The 24,470-nt window shown below is 42.8% G+C and overlaps 1 protein-coding gene across 1 annotated transcript in view; it reads right to left on the bottom strand.

Annotated features, from left to right (window-relative positions):
• Positions 1 to 5,585: 5,585 nt before the first annotated feature.
• Positions 5,586 to 24,470, bottom strand: part of ITGA9 (integrin subunit alpha 9) — a 276,091-nt gene continuing 257,206 nt past the window's right edge. The window contains exon 28 of the mRNA XM_066627787.1: positions 5,586 to 13,561. Within this exon, the coding sequence (XP_066483884.1) occupies positions 13,463 to 13,561 (99 nt within the window). The 3' untranslated portion in view covers positions 5,586 to 13,462. The remainder of the gene's footprint in view (positions 13,562 to 24,470) is intronic.

The following is a 24,470-nucleotide window of genomic DNA, read 5'->3' as shown; positions in this document are numbered from 1 at the left end:
CTTTAAATGCATTATTTCCTGGGAGCTGGATTTTCTGTGGAAATTAGGCTAGTTTAGCAAGCATCAAGGCTAGCTTGCCATGGAGACAGAACTTTCAACAACAGTGATAAAGTGACCCTGATTTGTTTCATTTAAAGCACTAAGATCTGTTTATAAGCAGAAGCCATCTTGCATTCCACAAAATGATCATCCGTTTAAAGTATTTATTAATCTATTTACATTAATCTATTTACATTTCCTGTACAGACTTATGGCCCAATCCTACTGAGGCCCTGTGCCGCTGTTGCTCAAATGCTTTTAAAGGACTTTGTAACTGTGCAAGGCCCAGTTGCACTGGCAGAAAGGCCAGTATCTTTCCATTGGCGCTGGTGATTGTCGGGAGGCTTTCAAAGCAGTTAAGTCCAGTGCATGGGTGGGAGAAGAATGGGGAAGGACAGGGAGGGGGAAAAGGCAACAATGGGAGCTGAGGTGGGCGAATCATGCCCAGGAGGGGGCGGGTTTAGCTGCACCAGCTTGTGCCATATCCAAATGCCCTTCCTGTGCCTGATCCACCTGCATGCATCAACTTGGACTTGTGCCAGCGATATCAGGTCTGAGTTGGCCAGTTACAGCTGCTGGGGCTAACTCTAGGGCCAGGGGGCAAATGTGGTCTTACCCCAAGGAGACCTCCAGCAGCCAAATTTCCCACTGCGGGAATCAGCAGAAGCTGTGCCAACACCACTGCATTGCCACGGGAGGATTGATGTAGGATTGGGTTGTTAGCATTTGAAAATGATTTATGTAATGGGTTTCATTCTTGAACATTTCATAAAAATAAGAATTCTTTTCCACTAAACAAAGGGTTTTGAAAGTGAACATTTATTTACATGAAAGCACTTCAGAAGTGTGAGTTACTCTTGAGCTGAACTGAGTGGATGATATATGCCCTGGTCTGAAACCCTGAAAATTTGTTTCCAGTCAGTGGTCACAACACTGACCTAGATGGACAAAATGATTTGAATCATTATAAGGCAGTTTCATATTACATTCATAGTCACCTTTCCTTTGCTCCCAGAATTCTGATATACCCTTAATTTTAATTCCAAGTGTTTTCACATCAAGACACTTGCCGGTTACAAAATATTACATTTCTGGGAGCTGCACAACCTACTTCAGCGCATGTGCACTGCTTTTCAACAGAAAGTGCAATCCTAACTTGCCCTGGCAGGCCATTTGGCCTGCGCTGTATCCAGCATGGGTTTTGGGCTTGCTGAGGATTGGCCCAAGGCAAGGGGGAAATATTCCCCTTATGCTGGGAAGAGCTGCAGCAGCCCCAATGGGGCTACCTGGATCTGCACCACCTCAAAAGGTGGCGCAAATCTGAGCAGCCTGAGGCTGGCCTGAGCCCTGCATCAGCCTGGAAAGGCTGCTGTGAACTCTAACCTGCGTTGGCCTGCGTTGGCGTGGGAACACTGGCATGCGTCCTTGCACCAGCCTTCCCAACCCAAAAGGAGGTGGAAATGTGCTTTACGACAAGTTTGCAACCCTCCCTGGGTCAAGATTGTGCCCTAAAGCACCTAATGCATTCCCAGTCAATGGATGTACCCAGAAAAAATACATAAATATAGGAAGTTACCTTTACCAAGTCATATCATTGGTCCATCCCAGCTAGGAGTTCCTACACAGACTGGTATCAGCTTGTTACGGTTTCCAACAGGGTTCTTTCCCAGTTCTCTGCCAGGGGTTGAAACTGAGATCTTCTGTAGGTGCTCACCACTGACTTACAGCTCCATCACTCAGCCCTCCTTCTAGTGTATGACTTCAGAATATTGGTGAGATGATTTCATATCTGCGTTGATATTCCATATGCACTGGTACTTCTAACATAAGGGCAAATTCAGTCATAAAGCTTCCCTCACCTGGAAGACTGAGCATATAGATCAGCTCCCAAATGCTAGCTGAGAGATAAATCATTCACATGATGTTCATACATGTGAATCAATGATAAACTGCTTCATTGCTGTTCCTTATCTAATCCCTCTCTTTCAGCTGTCCAGCAGGTACTACCAAATCCTTCCAGAGTTGTTTTTTTCACAGTGCATTACATTACTGGACAACAAAGACGCTGTAAAGATGATACATATAAAGTACAGGAGATTACATTTATCTGGTCCAATATAATGCACCATACACAAACTGGCTTGTGTTCTCTCTCAGACAATTACCCTTCTAAAAGTCTGACTCTTGTCAAATGAGTTCTACTGGGGGAGCAAAAAAATCTCAATTCAAACCAGGATTTCAGAGGTTAAAAAACTGACGGCAAAACAGAGAACAGATGCGAGCTTTTAAGTCATCTTGTGTGCCTCGGAAGAATGCACAGCTTTTGAATAATAAGTACTGTATAGCAGAGTCTAGAGAGGGTAACAATCCTGCTGGGCAGAAAAAGAGACGTAAATATAGGGATGAGTTCAAAAGTTCAAAGTGTAACAATAATCAACAATATGATTAGTACTTCCATTGTAATCAATTTGCTTATTTCATGGCTGAATGTGTATTTCGAAACAAATGTTCAAAATGGTAACGTACCACCTCTGTCACCTAAACGGCCCCACAAGCATCCAGACCATCTCTGTAACCAGAAGTCTGGATACATAAAAGCGAATACTGCCTACTGAAAGTTAAACATGTATTGAGTTACAGGAAAGGAACACAATGAGCCTGTTCAGATGATATATTACAGTTCAAACCAGCCCCATGAACTGATGTGAGCACTCATGGCATGCACAAGACCTGCTCCTTCCTCTGCTTTGCTTCTAAATCTCCCTAATCGTGTGGGGGGAGGGGCTGATTAGAGACAGAAGTGGTGGAAAGTGAGGAGGCAGGGGAACAATGTATGTGTATGTGCTATGAGTGTGCATGTCAGTTAACAAGTGGAGCTGGTAAAAGATACTGTCTGAACTGCCCCAATGATTTAACACTGTGGTCTTCAACATTTTTTGTGCCAAGACTTCACTAATAAATAAAGTATGAGACTGGGAACACATCGCCGATCTCACCCCCTCTCCTGGTACCCAATCCATACACCCCCTGCCCCATTTTCCCCTACCTCTTTGTGTCTTCACAACAACCCTGTGAGGTAGCAGCCTGAGCAGGGCCGGCTCACGAGGAAGCTGCTTGAACCATTCACTAAAAAGGCTATGCTGTGTCTCCAAAACTAGATGTGATAGGGTAAAATGGATGCCATTTTTGGAATCAGCACCCCAAATATACCCAGGAATTGGTGTAATGTTTAAGGAAGCAAAATGTGTGTTGGCCTGTGCGATCCAAGCACAAATGATAACTCTGTCAATAGAAGGTCTCCATTTGGAAAACTCGTAAAAGCCATGTAGGCACCTGAGGGGGTTGACTAAGGTGAGAACGTAAGATGACCTATTCTCCCTGTCCTATTCCACCTCCTCCCTTCCCACTCCTGCTCCTGCATAGGACTCACCTGGTCCAGTGGGCGTTCCTGCAGCTGCCAACACACGCAGAAAGGTTTTAGCCTTCCCAGCAGTGCGCTTGCTATGAATGCTGTCACAAAGTGCTTTTGGGCTTCCAGTAATGGCTTACCAAGCATTACCCAGCGAGTTCTGGAAGCCAAAGATATAAGCTAGTAACCATGTTATGCCATGTTATGGTTGGATAATATAGGCTGTTTTCCTCAACTACATGGACTAAACTGTTAAGAATAGTTAGATATTGGTGATTTTATTTGTTCTCACATTATGGCAATTGTTCCCAAATGGTGCCATGTCTCCCTGAGGAGCTGTTAAAAGCAGCCAGGGGAGCCAAGGAATCAGGGAGGAAAAATGGAAGTACTACCAAGGATGGGCTTACCCCCTCCAAAGAAAAATAGTAATGTAATGAGGAGCCACAGCCAATGGCCAGTAAGTAGGTCAACCCTTTTGGAAAGCTAATATAAAAGTAAGTTTAAAAGGAAAGAAATGACAGAATTTAATTTCAGTCTTACCAAGAGTTGTCCTGAAGTCTGTTTCAAATAGGGCTCAGCACTTGGTCATGTGCAATCAACGTCCATGAACACATCTTTGACCTCATCACAGAAATAACCAAAATCAGCTCCAGCCCCTGGATTAGCACTTCCATTTCAAGGGCATGACTTTTCAGGCTGGCCCAAGCCCCAGAATCTCTAATTTTAGACTAAGGGCCCAGTCCTACTATGCCACAACACAGGTCTTGTTGGGAGACAGCTGTTGCTAAAGTGCCTTAAAGCACTTCACAGCAGTCAGAGGCACCACCGTGTAGGCCAGTGTGGGTGACTACAGAGCCTCCACACCAGTCAGAGAGGCCCTGGAAGCCATCAGCTGTGAGTCTGCTGCCTAGTTGACAGAGGTGTTCTGGGGCAGGGGTGGGTGGGAAAGGGGTGAAACTGTGCAGGGGAGGGTGGTGTGGGAGTGAGAGGTGGGTAGATCAGGTCCGGAAGAGAGCAGACATAGTGGCAGAGGCTGCCACTGGATCCCATCTCCCCCTCCCTAGGTCTGAAAGCCTTACACAGGGCTACTCAGTTCTACTCCAGCAATTTTGCTGGTGCAGATCTGAGTAGACCCATAGCAGCTGATGGCGGTCAACATGGGATAAGGGAACAAATATTCCCTTACTTCAAGGCAACCTTTACTCATGCCAGATAGAGCTGCGGCTGTTTCAGCACCACTATATCGCAGCATGAGCAGTCCCATTAGGATTGAACTATAAGTCTCTTAACAGTAACAGAAACTATCTCAGTGTGGCATGAGCCACACTGTAGATCAGTGATTTTCAAAGTTTTTCTTCTCGTGGCTCACTGACCTCTATGGTCTTCACCTCTTGTGATGTCACTGCCAGGTTCAGGAAGATTCTTCTGGGTTCTGTGGCTCTGTTTCTAGGGCTACTGTCTGTACAGTGGGCTCTCGATATCTGCCGGGGTTCCATTCCCAAACTCCCCCTCCCTTGGATACCAAGTTCCTCAGATAACTGAATCCACAGGGGTGGGGGAGGCTGACAACCAGAAGTGCCTTTCCAAAGCATTCAGGAGACTTTCTGAGGTGCAGGAAGGCAGTGAATGACCTCCCTTTGCCTCGGAACATCTCCCAGACGCAACCAGAAGGCAATTTCAATAGTGTCTGGGAGGTCCTTGAGGTTCTCTAGATGCAGGCTCATCACCTGCATTGAGTGACATTTGTGGGTGCTAACCTGCAGATAAGGAGGGCCCACTGTAGTAACCAATGGTTTGACCCTCTTTCTCTGCTGGCAAAGTCACAGAACCTGGACAAATTTTTCAGCAATTTTCAACTGCTGTGCTCCAAACACCGACGGCATACATATGAACCTTTCACAGCACACCAATGCGCCATGGCACATTGGTTGAAAAAAACATTGGTTGACACACCCACATTCCCATCCACCTACATAATGGCTTTCATTTTAAATTGCAAATATGCCGCGTAAAATACATTCACCAAGAGAGCAGCATCTCCTTTCCTTCCACCAAAAAAGAACAATGTTTGATCTCGAAAATATTTTAGCCCCACAAAATTAAACCACATTCAATTTACTAGAATAATTTTTGCAGCTTTTTTTTATTCATCAGACATTTCACTCTTTTTTTTTTAAACCTGAAATTTTCCAAACAGTGCAAGTATATTAGAATACAGGTGAAAACACAGTCAGTAAATACAGGTGACAATGATAATAACAGGCACATCCTTCCACCTCAATAAATCCACACATAAAAGTTAACAATTTTACAATCAGAGTGAAACGTGACGTGGGTGAATGACAATGGCGCAGATGGCTTGCTGTATAGTCAAATGCATGCCCCAAGGCCTTGGCACATTCCATGTCATTTTCAGGAATGAAACCTATGAATGAAATCCCCTGCTTGTTGCCATGCCTTTAATTTCTGGTTGTAAATGAAGGCACAGAAGCAATCCATGAATCTATCAGATCCTTCAGTAAAGGCAGCATTTCACATCCCCATTTCCATCAGAGAAGAAAACAAGCTCCGGAAACGTGTCATTATTCTAAAGCAACCTTTATGACTTCCAACAACTATTCTTTACCTCAGCATTCTGGATGTCACCACCTCTCAGTAGGTGTTTTGTTTCTTAAATTCACAAATTGCTCTGGACTTTCAGAGCAGCCACTCAGTAAAATTCAGCTACTACTAAAAAAAAAACAAAAAAAACCAATTTAAATATTGAAAAATATGGAAGAGACTGTACCACTTCAGGCTGCAAGTGGAAGAATACACGTTTTACTGCTCCCCTACATAAAAAAAATCCTATGACATATTTGGTTTCTGTCAGTAGGGAACAATATGCAGGGCAGCATTCAAAAATATGCCCCCCGCCACTTGTAGTCTAAAGCAAAGGTCCAGGAAGAGCTATACTTTGGTGCCATTTCTGCACATTTGAATCACTCTAGAAATCACACTACTTAAAAATTCACTTCGTACTGAATACCTTGAAATATGTCTATGACCTACTTCATGATAGTGATTCATGAAGTGAACTGGATTCATATAGGAATACTGCACTCCAAAACTATTTTGGCCTAATTGAGATCTCGGATTATAAGGACTGGGGAAACCTCCAGGACCAGCAAGAATAGTATACTGAGTCTATCCACTTTTCCATAATTGTCTGGTAGATTTATTTTTCTTAAGGGGCATTTCCAAGGAACAAACCTGCAGCAAGTCAGGGTCCAATCCTATCCAATATTCCAGCACTGGTGCATCCACAATGAAGCCCTAAGATAAGGGAACAAATAACTTAAAGAGGCCTCTGTGACTGTTGCCCCACCACAAGATGCAGCGCATGCTCCATTGGCACAGCTGCACCGGCACTGGAAAATTGGATAGGATTGGGCCCTCAGTCACTGTAAGAATTAAATTTGTCAATGACTTTCAAGATATTTTTTGGGGTGCTTTCAAGATATTTTGGGGTGCTTGTTGTAATATGAAACAGGGCCCAAGAAATGCCACACAGATGTCACACTTGGCCATTGTTTTCTTTCTTAGTTTGCACCACAGAACAAACAAAGTCAAGGTAAGTAGGATTAAGAAGTGCATAAACCCTAGGAAGACCTTGTTCACAGATGGCATTTGGACACCATTATTACCAGAATGTTCTTTTTGTATTTTGGAGTTGAATGGGGTTAAATCCTTTTTCCACTGGGATTTGTAACCCATGAGTGCAATAAGTGCTCACACAGAATTTTGTACACAGAATTTCTTATTTGCCATCATAGCATCTGAACACATTCCTGTGTTCTCAGGCTAAGAGGGGAAAAAAAAATCTTTAATGAGGCACCCAGTACTATATTCATTGAAGAACAAGCCATAAATGAGCACAGCACAGAGCTGAATTTGCTTCCACTGGCTACATGGTTTGATTTTTGCCTGCAAAAATTATGTTGAGCTGTGTCTCCCCTCTGCAAAACATTGCATTTTCTTATGAAACATCACTCCCCTTTGTGAACACGCTTCACAGTTTACATATGTTTGTGCTTACTTGAAATACAACATGCTATCACTTGGGTTGTTTACATTACCAGTGTTAATTAAAACTCAACTGAAACTTGATAATAAAAAAAATTAACTGTCAAAATTTAATGGAATCCAAATTTATTTATTCTTTAAGATTTCCAGGTGGGTCCCAGTGTCAAATCTGATTATTATAATTGGAACTAGAAAGCAATCGTTACGCAACTGCAAAGAAACCAAAAGAGAAAGTGTTGAAAGGTAAGATTAAAAAGCTGAAATTAATGGTGGCATCTGAATTGCAAAATGTCTAGCAAACATTCATCCTCCATGAATTCAAAATTCATCCTCCATGAATTTCCTCTTCCTCTTCCTTAGAGTCAAATTTCAGGGAGTACCCAGTCATGAATAGTTTCCCCCTAACTTCTTGTGTCTTACAAAATGCAGCATGAATGGGGGCGTAGCTTTGTGCTTCCCCTAACAAAACTTCCCCCCCTCACTCTTCTCAAGCGGCTTTATTTTCACAGCAAGCTGCTGTTTTTGTTTGTTTTTGGCTGGAGTGATGGGGACTCATATGGGGAAGGGGTACTGACAAACTGTACACTACAATTGAGTGAAAGGGGAAAGGAGAGAGTCAACTGAACATTTAGCTCCCAGCTCTGTCAAAACTGGGTTTCCTGTACAACATTGCCTGAAAGGGAATAGATTCAAGACTGCTACACTGATCTTCTGCAGCATTTGTAGCGACAAACTGCACATGACAGTCACATATAGCTAAGTCCTTATATAAACAGTAACCCAATCATATAATATCTGTTTTTGAAAGGACCCTCCCCGACCTGAATCAAGGATTTATGGTCCAGTCATATCATTGATTAGGCCAGCGCACAGAGGGCTTTATGACAGTGGAACACAGTTCTGCTTTTGTAAAATGGCCTCCATTAGTTGCCATTTTAGGTGCGCTACCGCACCGGGCATCAGCGCTGCAAGCCTGCTGCCAGACCTACAAAGGTAGGTGCAACAGCAGTGGGGTGGAATGAAGACAGGAGGTGTGGAACAGGGGAGTGGAATCGGGCGGGGAGAAAGGTGGAGCATGGATGCTATCAGAAGGATTTGCACTCACCAATATCCTAATCCTGTCTGTCTCCCTCATTGCCACTGTTACATGTCTTGGATTTACACCAGCTAAACAGAAGATATAGATCCAAGGAGTCCCATGGCGGTGGTGGATGCCTTCCCCGGGGCAAGTGAGCAAACGTTCACTTACCCCAAGGAGACCTACCCAGTTGCCCCCTCCTGCAGATACAGTGCACTCTTTGTTGACATGGCTGCATTGGGGGGCATTTGGATAGGATTGTGCTGCCCATTGCATTGCACTAATATGAGTCTCTAGAGTAGCCATTTTCAACCACTGTGCTGTGGTACACTCATGTGCCACAGAAATTCAAAAGAAGGAATTTGAGGGAATTTGAGGGAAGGTATTAGTAGGGCCAATGGGAAATGTGAGCCTCCCCCCCTCCCACTGGCAGCATGGTGTGACTTGTCAATTGTCAAAAACCTGATGGTGTGCCTTGACCATTTTAGTGCCTTGTCAGTATGCCCTGAGATGGAAAAGTTGAAAATCACTGCTCTAGAGTCATGGCTCTCAATTTGGCACAGAGGTGAAATGCTGGGGAAACTCCTGTACTTCTCAGGTCACATGAATCAATGTGACAAGTAGATTTGTATGTTATTTAGGGCACCTTGAACAGTCTGCCTGACTTTTTGTCTTGACATAGATATTGACACAGATATTGAGTAGGTGCAGCTTTTCCTGGCATGCAGATTAACGAGGAAAGCTTCACCTGCTCAATGTCTGTGTGTCAGAATGCTTTAAATACTCAGGAGCAGAGATAGTTTCCATTAAGGGTCTCTTAGCAAAAGGGCAATTAAAGGACTTTATCCCCTGCAGACCAGGCAGATTTGGAATCAATAATCATATTCTTAGAACATGTTATGTTCTTACGTTGCTTATTCAACAGTCAAAACTATACTGGTCATCTTGTCAGAAATCCGAGTAAAAAAATTTAGATAAACTATGAGAGTATGCCTAAAAAATGAATATTATAGCAGTACGTGTGTGTGTTGTGACAGATGATAATTGTAAACACAACCATTAAGGTTTTAAGCTAAATTTCATATTCACATGTATTCACATGTTTTCCATCCAGAGATGTCATGAGTTACAGTGGAACCTGCTTCTGAATAAACATGCATAGGACTGTGAAGTAAGAATTATTGCAATGGGATGAGGACATATTTCCTTCAAGTAGAACAAAAGGCACAACTCTACCATTATATTGAAAGCTCATTCATGATATGATTGCTCCGGAGCAATAAGGACTGACCAGGATGCGGTCTGGCCTTCCCCCTATTGTGGTAATGGTAGCAGAGTCATTATTTGTCATATCTGAATAGTTGATGTCTAGGTATCAATTGCCCCTGAGCTGATGGCTTCACATTTCAGTGAAGGCTGCAATCCTATTAGGGCCTTGAGATGCCTGAACTAGTGTTCTGGCAGTGCAAGGTCCTTTACAGTGGTGCAAAATCTGGGCTGTTGTCATATGCTGCTAGGCTGCTGCAAATGGCAAGAGGAGGCGCAATGCGCATCACAAGGGTTTGAGGGATTATAGTAAGTTGATGGCAAGGGCAGGGAAGAAAATGTTTAGATGCTTTCTGAGGGGGGGAAAGGAGTGACGGGGAACAGGCCAGAAGGAGAAGATCTTGGTGGCAAATGCGCACACAAGATCTTATCCCCCATTTTTCAGAACACTCTCTTTTTCTCCTTGGACTTGCACCAGCTAGATAGCTGGTGTGGATCTGAGGAGGCCCATACCACATTAGGGGGCCTATGCAAAGGTAAGTAAATAAAATACTTACCTCTGGCAAGCCTTCTGATCACTCCCCCCCCCCCCAACATTGGATGCAGCATGCACTCCATCAATGCAGCTGCATCAGCACCAATAGTGGGGGACAGAATCAGGCAGTAAGATAATTGAGTGGCAAACATGTCAATCATAGATCATCTATGAAGTGTGAAGATCATTAGAGCTCCCAATAACTTGTGAGTTGCTTTGGACATTGTCAAAAGCCCCAACGGTTGAATGCACAGCTGCATGTGATATTTTTGTACTCATTAAAGGGTCATTGATGTGGGTTCATAGATAAACTGTGATATTGCCTTTAGACATTACAAAGAAGCAAGAGCAAACAGAAGAATGTAGCTGGGATTGCATGTTTGGCCAGCTACACTTCTTTGCAATGCCTGACATCCCAGTTGAAGAGTTAATTTGTATATGCAGTAGTGAAGCAATACAGTTCTTGTGATGGAACTGCAGCCTGAAGGCAGAACACATGCCTTGCATGCAAAAAGGCCCCAGGTTCAATCCCTTACATTTGCAGCTAAAGGAACTCATGTAGCAAGGCCAGTAAAGTCTTCTGCCTAAAAATCTGGAGAACTGCTCTCTGTTAAAGAACACAGTATTATGCTGGATGGACCAAAATCTGGATCAATGGCTCCATGAAGATAGCTTTATATATTTGACTATATCACCCCAGTTTCACACGTCAAGAAACTGTTTGATAGCACTTCCACAGAAAGTAATGAAAGCAAGCCTACCTTTTGATGTGGTCACGTAAGTTCTGAAATTTTATTGTGCATGCATTTGTTGGTCTACACAGTCTTCTCCCCAAGTGAAACTAAGGTGATTCAGTAATTGACAGAGGACTGTACCACCTTGAGCAGACACAAAGATTGGCTATGTTGAAAGCTACTGTAACAGAGCTGTTAGTAATCTATAAAGAATCATTTCCAAGAAAGGTTAGTGTGTTAGCAAGCTGGGCCTCTGAATTAGACACATATGTATGACTTACAAATGCAGTATTTCAGATTTTATGAAGAGAGGTGCATTTCATAACTGAACCCATAACCTCTGATCAATTACATGTTTGAAATTCTTTTCTACACAATTTCCTGTTGTCAGTGTATGCCCAATTATAATAGAGTCTTATTTACATGGGGAGGGAGGGTCACATGTAAATTCCAACAACAAAACCATCCAGGTAACCAGAGAGTAAATTGCTAGAGTTTGCTATAAATCTCAGCTCCCCATAGATTTACAAGACAACCCTTGGAACACCACCAGGAATAAGTTTCCAATCTGCAAACCAGGAATAGCCAGGATCTAACACATAGGGCAGCTTGTGAGGACAAAACAAGGCCAAGTTTGCAGTAACATCAAAAGTGAAAGATAAATAGTCATAAAATAACCAGACATTGGATAATGTGAGTTTCTCCTGTTTATATTAATGGTATCTTGACTCCTCAATTCCTTCTCTTTAGTAAAGAACTACATATCAGTGGAGTCAGGGATGGGCAAAGGAAAACATTCATTGCTGCTTTCTTCAGTGCAATATGCCCTATGGACTAAAGCCAACGTGAGCTACAGTTCCTGCTGCTTGGTTGGAAGGAATTGTTTTGTCATTCTGAAAGTACGTCACAGAGCAAGTGGGACGGAAAGGATAAGGATGCTTTGACAGTAGGGAATGGACTGAAATGTGATGTTGACAAACGTTCCCATTCTACCTAAGATTTGCCTGCTCTTGAACCATGACAATGCAATTTAAACGTTGTTGAGGTGTTGTTCTGGAAATGGTGAAACAAATTCTATTGATTCAATTTTGTATCCATTTTCCACAGCAGGACAGCCCTGATCAACTTGCGACTCACCAAGCTCAGCCACTACAAATCTGGGCCTTTATAAATCTCCTGTTCATGAGGCTTACCCGGGACTGCAAGAAATCATATGGATGTGCAGAAAGCCCCCGAAAAATTTACCTTGTCTTACAGAAACTTGGTTAGCTTCCAGTGAACATTCTCAGATGTTTCTCCTTGGGAGGAGCCCTAAAATTCACTTCCTCAACATTTTGATGACAATACTTGGCAGGCCATAGCACATGCCTGATAGCCTGCATTTGGCTTGGTGTGTCACAACTGTTTCAGATCTGTTATACCTGTCAACAAACAGAATCAGAGATTACAGGCATTTCAATGCAACTTAAGGGACAGATCTGGAAATGGTAAAAAAAATGTTTCTTTTGATTAAAACCAATATGCTCCAAGGTAAGGATGTGTATGTAACCTGTTTTCAGGGAGGAAATAGTATCACTGACAAATTGTAACAAAAGGGGAAGAAAGATTAAAAAGGGGTCTAACTGTGACATACTTTATAGACAGTCCCTGAACAGCAGAATCTTTTTAAAAAATCTAATGTGAGTAGCATTTAGGGTTCCTTTAGCTCACAACTCCAATATTTAACATCAGCTTAAGTAAAAGTACTTTGGCTTAGTGCCACTGGAGGATTTATATACAACATCACCAAGACAGGTGGATTTATACATGAGGTTTTTCATCTAGTTTCATTTGCTTGTCTCTTGTGCATTGCAATTCAAAAACTACAGTATGGTTGATATATACAGATATGCATGTCCAAGACTTCAGCTGAATATCAGTGCTTTAGTGAACTATATATATAGCTATTCAATAGAAAACATAAAACAATTGATACAAATATATAAAAAGACATAATCAGTATAAAAAGCTTATATTTATAAAAAATACTTCTTTAGGCAACAGTCTTCCCCTGAGGGTATACCACATGTGTTGGATTCATAAATATTGCTCTGCACTGCAGCTCAGTTATCAAAGTTCATCTCTTCCAGGAAGTATAAATTGCTCCAGTCACTTGACATGTCTGCAGTGGTTGCCTCAGGATACATTCCCTAGCTTCAGATGATGAAGAACAACAGCATCAACAGGGCCTCCGAAAAATCTGGAGAAGATTCCTTCTTCCACATATGGAAGATACAAGAACAGGACCAATAGGGGAGTACGTGCATGTCACATGACTGGCTTTTCATGCTTTTTTTTTACTGGCTTTTTTGGACCCAGTCCCAGCTATCTTCATTCTCTTGCCTATTCTTCTCAGCCTCAATGATTTCTTTGTACTTTCTGCGAAAGAAGCCCATCTGCAAATGAAAAAAAAAGTTTGTGAATTGGTAGATTAATTCATTGCAACTCTCTCTCTCTCTCTCTCTCTCTCTCATTCATTCTAATCGACAAAGATGCTAAACTAAATTCCTAGGATTTGAACCCCAATATTGAATGGGTTACAGGACAAAAGGACCAAAAATATTTGGTAGACCAAGGGCAGGCCCATGTCCTCTGGACATCTAGACAGCATGCCAAATGCTGTCCCTCCTTATCTGATGATACACCAGCCTCTGCTCCTCTCACTCTCCATATTTTCTCTCCCTCTCTGTCCCCCTCTCCCTTTTCCAATTCAGGGAATGGAACAAGAAGGAGGACCAACAGAGGCAAGGAGGACAAAGAGGACTACCTCCTATCAATCTGCTGCCTGATATGACAGCTTCAGTTGGCCTCCAGGATGGGCTGGCCCTGGGTAATATCCCAAGCCATTATGCTACAGGACAGCACTGCATGTACATTCTGGTAGCACCACTCTCACTCAAAAACACTGAGTATGCACCTTAAGCCAGAGAACAGGTGTGGCCTAGACTGTTGTCACATCCCTGTTACTCTGCTTTAACTTGGTCCCCACAGATAGCTGTCCTACAGGTGAAGACACCGTGCACCATGACTCCGACTGGGAGGCCAGGTCTGGGCTCTGCACTGGAAAGCCCGGATTTCCTGGGAGACTTTCTCGCCACTGCCATCTGGAGACTTTTCCCGCCATTGCCACATTCCCCCTCTTCTCTTCAATGAGTTATGCCAACCCTGGTGAGGCACCCAAATGTCACAGTAACAGCTCCAATGGTCAGCAGTTAAATGAAACCAAGCTTCCCATGAAGTTGCATTTAAAGGTATTTTTAAAATTCTTAAGAGATATTTCACCTGACCAGGATTCTCTAGAATGACCTCATAGTTTACTTAGTTGAAACTCAAGGGCACTACTACTCTTAGAAGTCTGATACTTCAATAACTTTTTAGTTTGTAATCCCCTACAGCAGTTCCCAAACTGTGCATCATGGTGCCCTGGGGCATCGCAAGGCACTTGCTGTGGCATGACAGTATGCCTGCTCCCTGGCAGCAAGTCTATGCCACAGAGTGGGAAGAGCTTCAGAGTGCAGTTTTCGCATGCTGGGAAAAGCCCTCCTGCCCTCCCTGGCCCCGTTAGCTCTGTTTATAGTAGCAATTCGGGCCTCTGGGTCACTTCAGGGAGCCACACACTGCATTTGCAGTGCAGGGGGCGTCACAGGTCCTGACACTTTGGGAAACGCTGCCCTATAGGGAATATTTACAGTAAAAACTTTGGCAGTCATCATGGGGCATGCGTACATGAGTGCAGATTTGGCTTGCACTCCCTGGGACATTCTCCTGTTCATGCCGCATGGAATGAATGGAAGTGCTACGACTGTTTCTGATAGAATCTGCCCTCTGCTTCCTATGGGAACTCATATTGGTTGCCTCTTAGAAAATGTTCAGCCCTTCTGTTCAGTTCAGGAGTTGCTGTGTTGCCACTGCTGCTGGCCATTTAATATTAATCAGCAGTTTTACAAGTCCCCACCCTTGACTAAAATAATTTTGCTCTGCTAATGCTGGAGTCTTCAATTTCTTAGTGGGATTTTTATGCCCTTTCCGTAAACAGACATGATTGTAATAAAGAGGTTTGGGTATCCATTCAAGAGTAATTGCTCAAATGTAGCAGCATGCCATTCAGATCATTAAGTCAATATTTTGTTCATTGTAATTAAACATTTATGCAACTCCTACTGTTTTAAACCTGCTTTCACCCTCCTGCAGGGCGTGATGTTTTAGCCTCCCGCCATCAGTCAGTTGTTATTACCCTCTTTCACAACACTGAGCATATTCAGAATGGTTTCGTACATTCACTTTGATCCTGCTATGTTTCCATTAAGCAGGACTTTTTAATTGAAAGTGTTTTATTTTATGGAAATAACAGTTCCTACAATGTCCAGAAGTCTTCAGGTTGGGGCTTGTTTAGGTTCTACTTAAACATTAACCTGGGCATGCAAGTTGCCCATATAGCATTCCATACACCTGCATGCATCAGGGTGCTTTGCCTACACATGCTGTGTGCACACAGAAGAGATTCATGGCTTGGGCAGGCACCACAATGGCATGCTCTCATCAGACCACATAACACAAGCATAGAACACCACACAAGTAAGTTATTCTCTCATGTCCAGTAATAGGCTTACATTACAGTAAGCCTCTGCTGCCTTCTGCAAAGCCTCCTGGAACTTTGATTGTCTCTTTTCTGCTACTGGCACAAGTCTATTCTGCTAAGTACTTAGGGAAGGAGGCATGTAATTATGCGTTTTGGACACTTCCTAAGAAGTGCCAGAGCAAGATATTTCATTCCATTACTTTCCCTATCCCATAGTACCATTGCTGCTGATGGCCCAGCCAACAGCTGGGTTTAAAGAGAAGGAATGTGGGAGGCTTGGTCAGACTTGGGGTCTGACTAGGTTTTGAACTTCACGGGAGGGGCCGGTTTAGCTTTGGCTCAGACATAACCCAAGCTATCTCCTGGTGTGTGTGGGGCAAGAAGCACCTTAGTTTATTTCCAAGACACAACAAAACACCACATATAAACTATTACGGGGGTGGGGTGGGGAGGAGGGTTACCCTGCTCTATTACATAACTACTTAACTACTATCAAGTAATCCAACACTTCAAGTTGAAGTAACACAATTTCCACATTACTTGCAGTCTGAAAACTAACAAAGATATTTGATTTATATTCCTTTAAAACGGCTTGCTGAGCCCTAAAGGTGCCTATTTTTCACACAAACCACATACTTTGAACATTAAAATCTACACCCGAAGTTATTATCAAAATTACAGAAATGCTTTTTAATTTCCTCCAGGGCCAAACAAGCAAGAGCAAACCATTTCCTACTGTTCTTTTAATAAAAATTGTCTGCTTGCAAAACATCTGTTTCAGGAATTATCTTTAAAAGTTTGTTGCCACAGTCCCTAGCATTTGTTTTATTTCACAACTGGATAAATAGTATGTTCATCTGGCCTCCCACAAGCAATAAAAGTTGGAAAAGTTAATGCATATTAATGAAGCAAGAAACCCAAAATCTACAGGTGATCTTGCTACAAAACTGGAGATGGTGTTGGCAGCAATCTGTATTAAGTGCTCTGAAACCAGGCCAGAAAAGGGGGAGATCGACAGGGAGAAGGCAAAAGACAAAGACAAAAACACCCTGATGTGTGAAATCAAGTTTGGTTTAGTGGAAATTCTTTAAGCTACCAACAATCTTTAAAGTGAGCTTGTGCTAAGTTTCTCATTTCCTGCTTTAAACAGCCAAATTAAGGAATCTGTCTCATTTCTTGCCTGCAATTGGCACTTCGGGCTGTTATAAGTGATAGTTTTCTACACCATTACAACATTTCTCCTTCCACTCATGCACATGCAATTGCAAAAATATTTGCAAATATTCTGAGTGTCAACATGATTTACAGGAAGATCGTTAAGCAATAAAGGCAATAATGGCAGGGCATATGTGCAAAAGAGGATGACTTCAGAATTAAATTAAGAAGTAGACTGAAGCAGGGAAGGCAAGAATAACTGATAGTGTCCGAGTTACCAGAAAACTCAGAGCTCATATTTTCATTAAAGGCTAATCATAGACCAGTTACACCATGATCCATTACAATCTTTTGTTAATCAGTCAGCAGAGGTATCCAAATCACAAAGGAATGGATGTGAACAGTTGCTAGTCCTTTAAGACAACCCTAGAACTGGAGGAGAATGGATGAAAATAATAGATATCTGATTAAAAGGCTCCTTTTAAAAATTTATACTACCAACAAATGAACTATGCATTTCATGATTACTGGAAGCTAGGATGATGAACAACTTAAGTAGTTTCAAATAAGAGCTAATCCAATGAATAAAACATAGGAATATCAAGACGAGTTAGTTAGAATGGTCAAGAAATGATTCCTTCATGGCCAGAACTGGTTGTGAAGAGGACAGAACAGGAAAGGACCTATCTTATCAGGGGCGGTGCAACTTGCAAGGCTGCCTGAATCCATCTCGGATGTGATGCCTCTACAAATTAAAAAAAAAAAAAAAAAGCAGCCACATGCCACATTCTTTGCACCGTTGCTTCAATTGTGGAAGTGCAGGACTTTCAGTTTGATTTAGGGACACAGCAGGAATGAAGGCGCTCCTTTGTTCAGGGGTCTCTAAATCTAACAAGAAGTCCCACACTTCCACGTCTTAAGAAACTGTGCCAGGTACAAGGTAAGGAGGTAGGCGATCCATTTTCCATTCACCTTTAGCAGCTGGAAAGCAAGTCATTGCAGGTTGCATCCACAGGATGGAAGTGGTGACAGTGGGAGATTTGGGCACCAGTGAAGGGCAGCCCAAATCTACAGCACCCATCTTGTCACCCCAATCTACTCTTGAGTAAAGAATTGGATATAGTAGCAGGTGTTTCATGATTTCCCAGCACCAAGTCAACAGAACTTTTCATTTAGGTGTAAGGTATGACGGCATTTGGAAAGGCCACACTCCAAGATTTTCAGGTTCTGGTTGAACACCTGAATTTCACCTGTAGGGTGATGATTCCATAGTGGTACTTGGGGTCAATGCAGCGTGCATGGTGATGTTCCCAATAGGGTGCATGGGGGGCCGTAACCTTTAAGACATTGGTAGATCTTGACAAAAAGTGAATTGGGAGATTGCTAAAATTATGGGCTGAAGGGGGTGGCTGCTGATTAGTCAAACTGAGTTTATGGCCAATGACCCACATCTGTGTTTCAAGATATGATATGCACCCCTCCACTGCATGCTGTGAAAAGTATATGGTCAATTTGGGTAGGGGGTTGAAGTTCTGTTTGCAGCACCTCATTAGAGAGCAAAGGGAATTGGGCTGAGGATTACTCTTCTTGTGGAAGGTTTGACTGGTGTGAAGGGAGGGATGGCCCTTTTGAGTGGTACAGTTTAGGATCGAAGGTAGGTAGTGAGATGCTAAAGAGTGCTGCATCAACTGTTTGTTTCATTCATTCACCAGCTTGCCAAACATAGGGCCCAGGAATGAACTTGTGGAGGGCAAGGGAGGACATTATATGGTGGGATAGCCATGCCAGTCTCTGCTGGGGCATTAGGTTAGATCAGTGATTCTCACACATTTAGCACCGGGACCCACTTTTTAGAATGAGAATCTGTCAGGACTCACCGGAAGTGATGTCATGACCAGAAGTATCATCAAGCAGGAACATTTTTAACAACCCTAGTCTGCAATCCTACCCACACTTTCCCAGGAGTAAGTCCCATTTACTATCATTGTTAGAAGAATACTTAGTAGCTTGTTAAAAATACAGGTCTGTAACATTTCCCCAAATGCAGTCACATACCATGGTAGCATCAAGTCTAATATATTAAAACTAAAATACTGAAATGAATGGGGACCCACTTGAAATTGGCTCGTGACCCACCTAGTGGGTCCCGACCTACAGTTTGAGAAACACTGGGTTAGATGACTGCCTCCACATCTGTCTAGTTATTTGTTGATATTGTGGCCTAGACCCACCTTCTGGAGACCTTCATACAACTGAATCATAAAACATAAAGTTTGAGATTAATCCTATGTTTTGCTTTGCATTGTAACTAAACATAGGATTGTGTGCTGGGCACAAGGAGAAGTCAGTCCCTCTCAGTCCGGCTTAGGAAGGTGGCACCTCTCCTTGATCCAGGACAGAAACAGCATGCTTCATGATGTCCAGATTACTTCTCCCGTCTAATTTCCAATTGCCCCCAAAGGAAAAGCCTAGCTGAGCTTTCCTATTATATAGCAATGCAGTGGGGTCCCAGTGGAGCCTGAACTCATAGACTGATTTCTACTATTTTTTGCTAAGCAAATTCATTAACTACAGTTTACTACTTCCTATCCAGTATAGCTACACTGCCATCTACTGTATTTTTTAAAATAAAACCACTAGAAGGAAGAAAATTATGTTTGTAAGTGAAGCATTCCGAAAGGCAATTTAGAAATCAATTCACAGGAATTTCAAAGGCAAAAAAAAAGTATGGTTTTATATATAAAATACAATTTTTCTTCTTAAAAATCTCTCTACATATCTCTGACAACCAGAGATTGCTCAGACCAACAGTGGACAGCAGGAACTAAGCAGAAATTAATCACTACAATAAGGAGAGACAATCTAAGGCTTAAATGTCCACCAAACTGCCAACAGAAACAGCTCAGAGAAGGTTAAAGGGAAAGCACTATACGAGGTTGGGGAACAGAGTAGGCAAGCTACTGACACTTCTCCTGACTCCGTGCAGATTGCTGGAGACGCACATTTCAAGACTAGCACAGCCTCCATCAGTGATTCTCTTACTGTGAGCCACGGCTCCCTGGAGAGCTGCAGAAACCAGTTAGGGGAGCCACAGAATCCTCACAGAAAACCTGCCACCCTTTTCAATGTATAGGATTGTAGCCCTAAAGGGGTGTTGTGGCCAATGGTCTAGTAGGTCAAGGGAGCCACCAGTCAAAAAAGTTTGGAAACCACTGGCCTACGTGGAAGAATGGGAATGACTGCATGGTAAAAGGGTTACCTACCAAAGAAATTAATATTTTCACTTCTTTAACCCATTTTTGTCTGACCCATAGGTGTACACAATTGGTCCCTGTTGCACCTATGCAACATTGGGCAGAAACAGCTTAAGATGCATTTACTTACTGAAATTTCTTAGCAACCAAGAAATATCCGAAAACCCTTCCTTTCATATGTTTCTCATTATTACTGGGGTTAACATGAGGTTAACATACTGGGTTTAACATGCTGACTGGTGCAAGAATACTATGTCTTTGCAAATTGTCATGAAGGCATGGAGAATGTGCACAAACTAATAATGTTCAGAGGAAAAGTGAATCCATTGCATTCACCCATCTTTCCACTTGTTTATTACATAATAACAACAGTAGTGTAATAATATTCTCTCTAAATGGAAAATCACTACATTAGCTAGCCAATGACTATACTACCCAATTTACATTATCAATTTGTACATACTCTCCAACATCACTTAGAAAACCATATACACTGGCTGGGCGTGATGCTAAATTTCCTGTTAATGTTGCCACTTTTTGCATATTCTCTACTTCTTCTATGGGAATATGTACACACAATGCTGTGTATGCACATTCTCTATTCAACCCACAGAAAAGATAACATGTTAAAAATGTGCCTTCCATTCCCAGGCATCTAGAACAATTTCTCTAGAACCACTATTTCTCCTTGAAAGGAATACAGGTGGGAACTCGGTATCCACTGATTTGGTATCCACTGATTTGACTCACCACAGATACCAAAGTTCACCTTTAAATGCCTTGTAAAAAAGTTAAAAAGTACCCAAATCCAATTTCCTACCTTTCAGCTGTTAAATAATTATAATTTCATTCAATTAGATTCCATTATTCACCATTATTCACCCCATCTAGTGGCTGAATGCGGTATAGTGTCTTTACCAGTGATTTTCAACCTTTTTTGTCTCAAGTCACACTGACAAGGTACTAAAATTGTCAAGGCACACCATCAGTTTTTGACAATTGACAAGGCACACCGTGCTGTTGGTGGGGAGCTCACATCCCCATTGGTCCTATTAACAAATGACCCTCTCCCAAACTCTTGTGGCACACCTGCAGACCATTTGCAGGAGGGCAGGAGGTCTGGTCTAGAGGGTAGAGCCTCCATCTGCCTGAAGATAACATCCACAAGGTCGCCAGTTCGAGGCCACCGGCACCGTGCGACCTTGAAGCAGCTGACAAGCTGAAGCCGAGCTATTTCCATCTGCTCTGAGCGTGGGAGAATGGAGGCCAGAATGTGAAGCCAGATTGGAATGAAACACCTTGAATGTAGTGGTTCTTGAAAGAAAGAACCTTCTTTCAAATTGTAAAAATCCCTATTTAATAAGGGATTTTTAAAAAAGCCTGCCTATGTAAACCGCCTTGAATAAAGTCTTGAATAAAGACCAAGAAAGGCGGTATATAAATACCTGTTATTATTATTATTATTATTATTTGCGGCACACCAGTGTGCCACAGCACAGTGGTCGAAAATGGCTGGTCTACACCAATGCATTCTAGGGTGACAGTGGAGAAGCAAGAAACCTGAAGTGAGTCTTTAAAGCTATTTTTCCACTGATTCAGTATCCACTGAATTTTTTTTAATCCACTAGGGGTTCCAGAATGGGACCTCTGTGGATAATGAGGTTTGACCTGTACAGGGTATAGGAAGGAGTCTATCCTACCTGCACCTTGAATCCTGCAACCATTACTGCAAATTTCAAAGCATTCACTTCCAACAGTAACTCCACTCTAAAATATATTATTTTAGGACAGTTCCATTATTCATGGGATCACAGATCATGAACAGGACCCATATACACACTTTTCACAGTCCCTTGAGATCAACGAGAGGCACATAAATAAATACTTAATTCCTTTCTGTCCCAGAATCACCTAGACTTAAATGTATTTTATTTTGAATTCATCAGCCCTATTTTACAAAAGATACTTTGATACATTTCTAAAATCTTGCATTTCAATGAAAGAAGTAAATAACTTAAAGCAAACTTACTCAAATTTTCATTCTTCAGAATCTGTATACAGAATGTTTTATTTCAAAAACGTTTTTAAAATGATACAAACACTTTCATAATACACAAATCCCAGTTGAAACTCAATGAACCTAAAGGTCATATCATTATCAGGAGAATGATTTATTGAATATGTGTCTCCTTTTCTCTCCAAAAGGATGCAAATATATATATATATATACTACATTAAAAGACTTACCGGCATTGCTTTAAAAACTCTACATTTGGGCTCAACTTAACACAACTGCAGTGGTCAAAAAAAGAGCAACGCAACTGAATTATGGTCCACTTTGCCTGCCAAATGTACAGGATATTTGACAGAAACTTGTAGCTTTCCCATAACCATTAGCATAAACGATTGCTGTGTGCTAAGTTCAACCAGTAGTAAATGCAGATCAAGGAATTAATATCTCCTAATTATCTAAACCAGTGGTTCTCGAACTTTTCCAGCCCGTGGCTCCCCTGATCCTTGTGGCCATTGCCTGCTGCTCCCCATTACATCACCTCACCTCAGTTACACCCAAAATGGGGATGAAGGTATTATAATTAAATACTAGAAACAAAAAAACAGCTGCCAGCACTCTGAGGCTGCAATCCTAACCACACTTACCTGAGAGCAAGCCCCATTGAAGAAAATAGGACTTACTTCTGAGTAAACCTGGTTAGGATTGTGCCTTGAGTTTGTTAGCAGCACACCTGGAGGGGTTTGGAAAGGGAGGGGGGAAGTGATGAATTTGCTGGGGGAAGGGAAGACTTTGTTTTGTGTGCATCTGCTAATTGCAGACTGAAACCCAGAGACTGTGGCTGCAATCCTAACCTCACTTTCCTGGGAGTAAGTCCCATTGAACACAATAGGACTCACTTCTGAGTAGACCTAGCTAGGATTGTGCCTTTTGTCTTATATTGGCAACTAACATGGGAAGTACCCCCCTCCCTCAAAAGGAGGCAGGAAGAAAAAGGGGGGTGGCTGAAAAGGAATGGGTGTTTTTATTTTTTAATCCATTTTTGGAGACAAAGCCATCAAGAGTGGCTTTTTTCTTCTTTTTTGAAGGGGGAGGAAAAAGAGAAAAGTGAGGATCCTTGGTTAACCTGACACAGACTCCAAGCCTAGGTAGGTCTACTCAGAAGTAAGTCCCATTTGAGTCAATGGGCCTTACTCCCAGGAACATGCAACTAGGATTGCAGCCACACAGAGCAAGATTACAACTCATCCCCAAAGTACATGCTCACACACATACACCCCAACATGCAGGTGCCACCCCTATTCCCCCCAGGCAAGACGGAGGGATGCAGGCTGGGCATTTGGACACCCCCCCCCAAAAGCAGGCTGGGCTACCTCCTTCCCAAGCAGAGGAAAGAGCTTCACTTCACTGCTCTCTCTAGGTCAGGCTTCCCTTCCAGTTTGAAGCCTGTCAGGAGTGCGCCCTGTGCTGATGAGATGCAGCACCTCCTCTACTGCCCAAGCATCCTTCTCTCCCACCTCTCCCTACCATGTTCCCAACACCCTCCCCAACCCACACTGCCCTGCCCACCTCGTTCTCAGCCTCAGAAAAGCAGCAAGTCAGGAGGCAGCATGTGCAGCTGAGCAGAGCTCCTTTCTTCCCAAGCAGAGGAAAGTGCAGCACTGCCTGTTCTTACTCTTGCCTCCCAGTTTGAAGCCTGCCAGGAGCGCGCCCTGTGCTGATGGGATGCAGCACCTCCACACTCTTCTCTCCTCCAGGCTTGACCAATCCCAGGATGCCCAGGGCGAGGGGCACCCTGGGAAATGTAGTCCTTGGGGCGAGGTTGCACATGGAGAGAGCTCCATGATGAGATGCGGCACCTCTGCCAGCCCAGCCAGCCTTCTCTCCCACCTCCCCCCACCATGTTTCACACACCCTCCCCAGCTCACCTCACGCTGCCCCACCCACCTCATTCTCAGAAAAGCAGCAAGTCAGGAGGCTGCAGCTGAGCTGAGCAGAGCTCAGCAGCAGAGCAGATGCCGGCCACCTCTCTCCCCGAGATGCCTGACAACGCCCCTGGAGGCTAGCCATGCCTCACTAGGGAGGCGGGACGCACAGATTGAATACCTCAGATCTGAACTATAAACCTATGAAAAAATTATTTATGTTAAAAAATACATCTGCTGTTTTAGTTTATGTGTCTGAGAATCTGGTAATCGTAGATACTTATTTGCAATTTTAAAGTTGACATATATAGTGTGTCTTGGCTTGGGTTCTTAAGAATACTAGTTATTTTTAAAGATTTGCTGCACCACAAAGGGACTTCT

The sequence above is a fragment of the Tiliqua scincoides genome, chromosome 5 (assembly GCF_035046505.1).
Source record: "Tiliqua scincoides isolate rTilSci1 chromosome 5, rTilSci1.hap2, whole genome shotgun sequence".
Taxonomy (NCBI): domain Eukaryota; kingdom Metazoa; phylum Chordata; class Lepidosauria; order Squamata; family Scincidae; genus Tiliqua; species Tiliqua scincoides.
The sequence above is the reverse complement of the archived record's forward strand: the minus strand, read 5'-3'. Positions and strand labels throughout refer to the sequence as shown.